The sequence below is a fragment of the Acyrthosiphon pisum genome, chromosome X (genome assembly GCF_005508785.2).
Source record: "Acyrthosiphon pisum isolate AL4f chromosome X, pea_aphid_22Mar2018_4r6ur, whole genome shotgun sequence".
NCBI classification, from domain to species: domain Eukaryota; kingdom Metazoa; phylum Arthropoda; class Insecta; order Hemiptera; family Aphididae; genus Acyrthosiphon; species Acyrthosiphon pisum.
Genome location: NC_042493.1, coordinates 128114478 through 128124541, shown reverse-complemented (window position 1 = coordinate 128124541; position 10064 = coordinate 128114478). Strand labels below are relative to the sequence as shown.

The 10064-nt window shown below is 42.6% G+C and overlaps 1 protein-coding gene across 1 annotated transcript; it reads left to right on the top strand.

Annotated features, from left to right (window-relative positions):
- The first annotated feature begins 3000 nt into the window (after nucleotides 1-3000).
- Nucleotides 3001-7239, top strand: LOC103310096. The gene is made up of 3 exons (XM_008187240.1): nucleotides 3001-4005; nucleotides 4263-5433; nucleotides 5597-7239. The coding sequence occupies exons 1-3, from the start codon at nucleotides 3001-3003 to the stop codon at nucleotides 7237-7239; spliced, it is 3819 nt and encodes a 1272-aa protein (XP_008185462.1).
- The last annotated feature ends 2825 nt before the right edge of the window (nucleotides 7240-10064 follow it).

Here is a 10064-nt window from a genome sequence, read left to right as displayed (position 1 = left end):
CAATTTCCAAAAATATTCATCACAGATGATAGTAAAGCAGAAAGGGAAGCGTTAAAAGTAGCATGGCCTCAATCTAAACAATTACTATGTCGTTTTCATGTTTCACAGGCAATATGGAGATGGTTGTGGAATAGCGAAAATAATATTGATAAAAGTGATCGCCCAATTTTATACAATTATTTCAGCAAAATGTTGACTGCGCCAACAGCTGAAATGGCAATTAGTGCTTATTTGATTGCAATTGATATTAGCAATGAGTATGTTTTGAAATATCCTAATTGGGTTAAGTATCTTAATTCTTATTGGAGCCGTAAAGAAATATGGTGTCTTTCTTTTAGAAATTATGAAACCCATGGCCATCAAACTAATAATTTCAGTGAGGTATGTGTTAGGATTTATAAGGATATAGTTTTGTCTCGAAATAAGGCATATAATGTAATGTCCTTGATTGATTTCACATGCACTGTGATGGAACAGTATTATATCCGACGCATAAGAAAATTTTGTAATGGCCGATGTAATATAGCACGCTTATTTTTGAATACAATAAAAAGAAAAATTGGATACTTAGCAGTTGAAAATATTAAAAGTTTAGATAATAATATATTTGATGTACCTAGTGAAAAAACAGGTGAAATGTATGAAGTAAATATATCTTTAGGATGCTGTACCTGTGAGGAAGGACGTTTGGGAAGTTTTTGTAAACATCAGGGAGCTGTTTATTTTTTTTATGGACAAAAGTTACCAAATATGCCACCAGTTACGCCTGAGAGTAGACATTCTATGGCAATTTTGGCTTTTGGAGAAAATGCTTTACCAATATCATTTTATGAGTCTTTAGAATGTAATCCTAATAATGATCTAAATGAAAACAAAAATACAGTAAATTCAAATGAATACCAAAACGTACAAAACAATTCAATTTTAATTAATACCTATGACATTACAGACAATATAGATTCAGAAGCCAAAATTAATTCAACAACAAGTGCAACTATATTCAAAGAAATTATTGATCTTATGACAGAACATCACAACAAATTTGGATCATCAACTGATGCACTGCATACCTATTTAAAAAAATTAACAAATGTTAAAACAAGAACGTCTTGGAAAACATTTTTATCTACCAAAGGGAAACAGATACCTCTTCGACATGTATCTAAAGCTAAAATACATGTTCAGCCAACATCAATAAGCCGTCGAAGGTTAGAAGTAACTAGGGGAAGCAAGAGACTAGCAGTAGGTCGGCCACCATCAAATGAAAAAGTTAAAAAAAATAAACGACAGAGATGTTTACAAATTAATGTTAAAAAGAATCAACCAAATGCTAAATCCCATGGAACTAGTCATTAATAATAAACATAATATAATTGTGATTATCATAATAGGTGGCAAAAAGTGACAATATTTAAATGTATTCAGTTAAGTAATTTATTGCAAAAAAATAAATAAATAAAATTGTAATAAATATAATTAAAATTATAAATGGTGTCAATGCAATAAAATAAATAAATTAAATTATAAATCATACCTACATGCATAACAACTATTGTTGGATCATGGTACTACAATGTATGGTTTGTAAGTATGTACTATGTACGGATATTTGTGTACAACTAATTTCCATATTTTAGTAAAATTGATTTAAATATTAATTGTTGTATTTTTTACACTATAAAATTGTAGGTACTTTTTGGTATATTTTGTAGAATGTATGACAGTTGTGTACCACATACTTAGATTGGTACTATTTTTTTTTTACCAAAACTCCTTCTAACCAAAATTCCTGTTAATGGAAAGTACCTATACCTAAGGTACTTTATATTTTTGATTTATAATAATTATACTTTTATATATAAATCAATAAGTATAGTAATTATTAAAAAAATTAAAAAAAGGTACCTATTAGGTACTAAGTAGTATATTTTACTACTCAGTACCATAGATATTATACAAATATAAATTAGTATTATTGTGTATAATAAGTATAGTAATTATTAAAAAAGTTAAAAAAGGTACCTATTAGGTATATATTATATTATAATATATAGATATATAGGTATTGATATATTATATTATTATTATATACCTAGCATATTGTGTAATTGATAAAAATTTTGTTATCAAAATATCAGCGGCAAAAAGCGCGGTAAAAATAATATTTTGAACGGGCCAATGAAATTGTTTTATTTTATACCTAGTGCCGAGACCATGTACTCTTTGGTAATATGCGCCTTAGCCGTTATTATTGTGTGCCGCCGCTACTTGTGTGCCGCCGCTGGCATTGCCGTTATTATTGCGTGCCGCCGCTATTTGTGCGCCGCCGCTGGCATTGCCGTGATTATTGCGTGCCGCCGCTATTTGTGCGCCGTCGCTACTTGTGTGCCGCCGCTGGCACTGTCGTGATTATCGCGTGTCGCCGCTGAATGACTGTTGCTGCTGTTATTGTGCGCCGCTGCAATCAATTCTCAACATTGGACCAAGTCGAAGCTAGTTGAGTAATATTAAAATTATAAGTATTGTATTCTCGTTTCGGAGCGTCGTGTCTGACAGTAGTCTATTGTATTCTTTTTGTATTAGTATTTTGTTATTTATTATAATTATTCCACGCGGAGCGCATTTTCATAAGCACTGAATCTTTTTTATTTAATTTTATAACTATCGAGTCACCTTGTCCTAAATCACCACAACGCAAGTCAGCACAGACGACCACCAGAAGTGCAGGGTCTGTGTTGGCGAAAACATTTTGGTAGCAGAGCGTGGTTTTTTCCAACCTTATGGGGGGTTCGGCAGCGTTGTGTTGAACGGGATGTAGTGTCTGCAGTGCAGAGTCAGCTTCCCTTCCCGGATAATTATCCATTATTTGCTTCTAATATCAACGGGTGCGTTATTTTGGGTATTATGGACGCGCAGGAAATTGCCCGTGTCGAACGAATAGTCTCTCGGTCTACGATAAAACGGGCCGCTATTATTTCTCAAATACGCCGTGTCCATACCATGACGTTGCGTGTTCCTACTGAACCCCAGCTAGGTCCTGAGTTTTTGGTAAACGCGGTGGACTTAGACGCGCTGTGGACACAATTTAAGACGGAAGACCATGAAATATTAGACGGTCTCTCGTTATTAGGCACCACCACGAGTTACTCTCCGGATTTACCTTCCGAGGTACGGGAAATAGTTAATGCATCGAAGGCGGTTGCCACGTCGTTGATACCAAAGGGGGCGGATGCCATTGATTTCTCGTACATTCATGATAGAATGGCGCCAAATGCAAATATTACTGAGGAAGCTAAAACGTCGTCCTCTCGGTTGCCGGAGATTCCTTTGCCGACCTTTTCGGGGGATTTTCGGGAGTGGCCCGGATTCCGAGATAAATTTTCCACGCGGGTTGATGTTCACACCACCATTTCGAACGTAGATAAAATGTACTACCTGATTAGTTGTCTAAAGGGTCCCGCGGCTGAGGCAGTGCAAGGTATTCCTGTAGCCGCTGATAACTACCAATTGTTATGGTCTACGTTATCGGATCGTTTCAATTGCCCGCGCTTAGTAGCCACGTCTCTAGTTGACCAATTGTTGCATGCGTCGACTATGACGCAAGAATCCCTAACGGAATTAAGTGCATTTATCGGTACATTCCACGAGAATCAATCGTTATTAACTGCTCTCCAGATTCCAGACATGGGCTCCTTTATTTTATTTTCAATGGCGTTCCGATGTTTGCCTGTACAGACGCGCAAATTGTTTGAAGCGCAGAGCACGGCGGATTATCCGACTCTTACCCAGCTTTTGGAATTTGTTAGGTCTAGGGTGGCCATACTTGAAGTAGTGGGTGACACAAAAAAAGGTGGTGTCCCTGTTGTGTCGCAAAAGGGCGTAAAATTGACAGGCTCGTCAGGCAAGGGGGGAAAACACCCCGGAAAGCGTTTGAACTTTCGGCCAACGTCATTAGTCGCTGCCAACGGTGATAAGAAGTGTCCGTGTTGCTCTGATCTTCATAAAGTAACGTCATGTACACGGTTCAAATCTTGGTCAAGTGAGGACCGCGCGAGTTGGACGCGCGAACATAAGTTGTGCTTAAACTGTTTTGGTGCCGACCATTGGGTTCCGCGGTGCAAAGTAAAATCAAATTGTAATAAATGCTCCCGAAAACATCATTCGCTTCTCCACGATGCTGAAGGGGAAATTCGTAGTAGTAATGAAGCACCCCCCCCCCCCCCCCAAATGTATCAATGTGTACTTCCGTCCGGCGGTCACAGGTTCCACCGGCGTCGACCGTGTTGCTAGGCACAGCGTTAGTACACGTGCGCGATCGCGCTGGATCAATGCACACGATGCGCGCTCTAGTAGATTGTGCGTCGCAAATTAGCGCGATTACTGATGTGTGTGCCGACCGCCTGGGTCTTAAGCGCTCTCGTTGGACCGCGCCGATTAGCGGCTTGTCCGGTGTTTCAGTAGTCAACGTTCTAGGTCGCGTCGATTGTGTAGTACAGCTGCGTTTTGCATCGGAGCCCGCGCTATCTGTACGCGCGTGGGTACTACCAACCATAACCGGAGATTTACCAAAGCAATCGCTTTCTACCGGAGTAAAAGAGCGATATTCCAATTTGGCGCTGGCAGACCCGTATTTTGATATCACGGCGCCCATCGACTTGTTGCTCGGTGGCGACGTGTTCGCATCCATCATGGATGGTCGAAAAGTTTCGTTAGATACCGAGCTACCTTGTGCGTTTAGCTCAATTTTTGGTTGGATTTTGATTGGCTCTGTTCCCGACTGTCAAACGCACCCGTATCAATCAATTCCTGTTTCTATGACCGTATCGATTGAGGGCCTCATGGAGCGCTTCTGGCAAGTCGAGGAGCCGGAGATGGTCCCTGACACTTTTACTGAGGACGGGCAATGCGAAAAAATATTTTGTGAACAGTTTGCGCGTTCTACTTCCGGTCGTTTTTCTGTACCTTTACTTTTCCGATCGCCGGTGTCAAGCGCAACCTTTATTGGTTCGCGTGAAGTCGCCGCGCGCCGTTTTGAGATGCTTGAACGTAAATTATCCGGTAATCCGAAACTGAAGTCGTTGTATGATAAGTTCATGTCGGAATATATTTCGCTTGGACATATGTCATTAGCTCAGTCCCCCGGGCATTATTTCATTCCGCATCATGCGATATTTCGGCCCGAAATTGACGCAAATAAAATTCGTGTGGTGTTCGACGCGTCGGCGCGCGGGTTCCGTGGTCCGTCGCTGAACCAATGCTTATTTCCCGGTCCGAAATTACAGCAGGATATAGTGGATATTTTGACCCGGTTCCGCGTATCTAAACACGTTTTTACAACGGATATTTGTAAAATGTATAGGCAAATTTTAATTAAACCAGAACATCGCAAATTTCAGCACGTTTTATGGAGAGCGTCGCCCCGTGACGCATTAGGTGAGTACGAGCTGCATACTGTTACGTACGGAGTTAATTGCGCGCCTTTTCTGGCGTTACGCGTATTGCAGTACCTATATCGCGTCCAATGATTGTGAACATTTCGATTCCGTACGTCACGCGTTATTACGTCAGACTTATGTCGATGATATTTGTACCGGAGCGGACAGTATCGCCGAACTGTTGAAGCTTCAATCGGAATTAATTTGTGTGCTAAAGCGATCGGGTTTGGAACTAAAAAAATGGGCGTTGAATACCCCGTCTGTGTTGGAAGCTGTACCGATGGACGATCGTGTAACAGTCCCGTTGCCGTTTGAATCCGTTGAAGGGTATGGTACTAGAGTATTGGGATTAGAATGGCACCCCGAAGGAGATTTTTTTAGTTGTGCGTTAAGCTTGTCACCGTCGCCTGTATTTTCGAAACGTGGCATACTCTCGCTAGTTGCTCGAATTTTCGATCCGCTCGGTGTATTCGGCCCTTCTGTATTTTTGGCAAAAGTGATAATGCAACGTACTTGGTTGACCGGCCTGGGTTGGGACGACCCCCTACCGGCTGACATCTCTGATGAGTGGCGATCGTTTGTGACTGATCTACCGTCTCTGTTAAATATACGCGTCCCGCGGTATATTAATTCATGTCAAGGCGCGCCGTGTTATCTGCTAGGGTTTTGCGACGCGTCGCAACGTGGATACGCGGCAGTAGTTTACGTGCGTATGGCTGGCGTCTCCGGAATTCAATCAGTCTCTCTCATAGGTACCAAAACTAAATTAGCACCAACAAAGGCTACCACGATACCACGTCTCGAATTAAATGCAGCGTTACTATTGGCTCGTTGGTTACGCCGTATTCGTGACATATTGTCCCCTCAGCTTAATATAATCGGTGTTAGAGCGTGGTCTGATTCTATGGTGGTACTGTCATGGTTACAAGTCCCTCATGAATCTTTCAAAATTTATGTATCAAATCGTGTGCACCAGGTTCACACTTTATTACCAGAGTGCATGTGGTCGTACGTCGAATCACATAACAATCCGGCAGATTGTGCGTCGCGCGGTATAATGCCAACCGCACTGTCGCAACTTGGTTTATATTGGCAAGGCCAACCACTAACGCTAAGCGACCCCTCGGAATGGGACAATCCTGTCCCTGCGCTCCCCTTGAGTAGCCTCCCCGAGATTCAACTTGTCTCGTGCGCCGCGCGCCATGATGCCGCACATACTGAATGGTTTGATCGTTTTTCCGATTACGACCGAATGTTCCGAGTGGTCGCGTATATGCATCGTTTTAGCGACACATGCCGCCGCCGTACCGAACCCAACCCACCTGCCTTTTTGCGTAAATCGGAACTAGATCGTGCTGCCCGCGTGCTCGTTGTCGCCTCGCAACGCGTTCATTTCTCTGTACTGTTGCGCGAGTTGTCCGATAGGAGTCGTATTTCTGCCAAACCGTTGGCTCGTTTGTCTCCGTTCGTTGACCCTGACGGGGTTATTCGAGTAGGTGGTCGCCTCCGGCATTCTATGTTAAGTTGCGACTGTAAACACCCTATATTAATAGCCAAGCGGTCGCATTTCGCCGAATTGTTGTGCCGTCGGTGGCACATAGCAACCTGTCATGCGGGGCTGCGAGTTCTGGCCGCACTCATTACACGCCAGTTCTGGGTCGTGTCGCTGAGGTCTGTGTTACATCACGTAATTTCACAGTGCTCCGTGTGTGTACGGCTTGACGGTAAACCGTTACAACCATATATGGCTGATTTGCCCAGCACTCGGGTGAACCGCGGCGACCGTTTGAGCGCGTGGGGATAGATTTCGCAGGCCCTCTCCAAATGCGTGAAGTGAGTCTACGCAAAGCGCGCATATTTAAGATTTATGTTGCTGTTTTTGTATGTTTTTGTACTAAGGCTGTTCACTTGGAAGTCGTGACAGATTTGTCTACTGAGGCCTTCTTGGCGGCCTTTGATCGTTTTATCGCCCGTCGCGGTTTTCCTAGTGACGTTTTTTCTGATTGTGGCACTAATTTCGTCGGGGCGGATAGGCAATTGCGTACGCTGATAGAGAGTCCTGAAGGTCAGGCAGCTATTGCCAATACACGCGCCGCCTGTGTTTGGCATTTTAACCCCCCCTAGTGCCCCGCATTTCGGAGGTCTATGGGAAGCAGCCGTCCGGTCGACAAAACGCCTATTAGTGCGTGTAATCGGTGTTCATGTCTTCACTTATGAAGAATTCACTACAGTGTTGGCACGCGTAGAAGCCATATTAAATTCACGCCCACTAACGCCAGCGTCTCCCGACCCGCACGACCTGGAATGTCTAACCCCCGGGCACTTTTTAATAGGCCAACCGCTCTTAGCTATTCCCCCCGGGTCCGACGCTGATGGTTCCCGTAGCCTAACCAATCGATGGAAATTGATGGATCAGTGTCAATAGGCCTTTTGGCGGCGTTGGTCGGGGGAGTACCTGACTACACTGCAAGAAAGGTCCAAGTGGACCGAGAGTGTCCCTAATCTTAATGTTGACGATATGGTCGTCGTGGACCGTGGTAGATAATCAAAGCCCTCCCTTGATGTGGCGCCTTGGACGCGTGGTGGAAGTGTTACCCGGGGCTGACGGTCACGTCCGAGTTGCGCGCGTAAAGACACGCATGGGGGAAATAACGCGCCCGGTAGTAAAACTCGTTCTGCTCCCTACCAACTAAAAAAAAAAAAAAACCAATTTTTCTTATTTTACTTATTCTTGAACCCCTTTCAGCTTGGATATATTTTATGAAACCCGATGCGTGGGACACGGTGATTTCGTCAAGATATGTTAGTATATTATGTGTTAATTGTTTCTTAATATTTTATGTCTGTATTCTGTGTATTTGAACCATAAGTTCTTTCGAATTGTAATTTTTACTGTATCATGTATCATGTATTATTTTGCCATATATTTTTATGTGAGTAATTGGCCGACTTGGTCCAAACCTCTGTCAAGTCACAACGTTTTGGTTCTTCCTGTATGATCCAGAGCTCTCCGTTCGCGGTCGGTGGCGATGGAGATGCAAAGCCTCACCGGGGGAGGATGTTCAAACAAGCCCAAGATGCCCGCGGAATCAGAGCGACACCAGAGATCTGTGTTACCGTGACCATGGTCACCTGTCGCGGTTCGTTCCTCTCCCGGCAATCGAGAACAGCTGTTTCCGTTGGCGTTTGCCTCCGGCCCACCCCTGGCACTATTGTTCGTCGTTTCTTTCTTTCATCGGCTCGGCCGGACGCACGTGTTTTTCGGTTTTTGAATATGCGCTAGTCGTTGATCTGAAAAAACCTCGTGGTTCGTGCCGCCATATTATTGCGTGCCGCCGCTATTTGTGCGCCGCCGCTGGCCTTAGCCGTTATTATTGTGTGCCGCCGCTACTTGTGTGCCGCCGCTGGCATTGCCGTGATTATTCCGTGCCGCCGCTGGCCTTAGCCATTATTATTGCGTGCCGCCGCTATTTGCGTGCCGCCGCTATTTGTGCGCCGCCGCTGGCCTTAGCCGTTATTATTGTGTGCCGCCGCTACTTGTGTGCCGCCGCTGGCATTGCCGTGATTATTGCGTGCCGCCGCTATTTGTGCGCCGCCGCTACTAGTGTGCCGCCGCTGGCACTGTCGTGATTATCGCGTGTCGCCGCTGAATGACTGTTGCTGCTGTTATTGTGCGCCGCTGCAATCAATTCTCAACATTGGACCAAGTCGAGGCTAGTTGAGTAATATTAAAATTATAAGTATTGTATTCTCGTTTCGGAGCGTCGTGTCTGACAGTAGTCTATTGTATTCTTTTTGTATTAGTATTTTGTTATTTATTATAATTATTCCGCGCGGAGCGCATTTGCATAAGCACTGAATCTTTTTTATTTAATTTTATAACTATCGAGTCACCTTGTCCTAAATCACCACAACGCAAGTCAGCACTGACGACCACCAGAAGTGCAGGGTCTGTGTTGGCGAAAACAATTAAATAATATTACAGTTTAAGTGTATACTTACTTAATTTATTTTGTAGTTATATTTTAATCCAATATGTGAAGCATTATTTTATTTTTCACTGTTACCAAAATATTGGTATTTTTAAATGCAATTGGAAATAGCAGTATGAATATCATATTAACACAGAGGATCTTCCAAATTGTATGTGATAGTAGATTTCACTATGGCTTATTTAAATTACAATTTGGAATCATAATATATTATGTGTATGAATCATTGTATGTTCACTTTTTTTTATGAATTAAAAAGTGAGATCAAATTACATGTCTAAGAATGTTTGTTGTAAATATAGATAATCTTGGACTATCTATTTGCCAAATAGAAATACCAAAACAAACAAAACTCTTCAATAACTGACAGAAACATCCAAGTTGTTACTAATATTTATAATATGTAGTGCTATGCCACTTGATAGTATAGCTTGGCATTTATTATCCAGTAGGTACCAGTGAACCATAGGCTAAGCATTTAAACAACAATTGTAGATGTATACATGATTAAACTGAAATCAAAAATAAGTTTAAACTTAATGACATATTGTATCATTTATTTAATTGTAGAAACTACCAACTAGTAAAACTTACCAACAAATTGTGCACAATAATATGTACCTACTCATCAAGTATC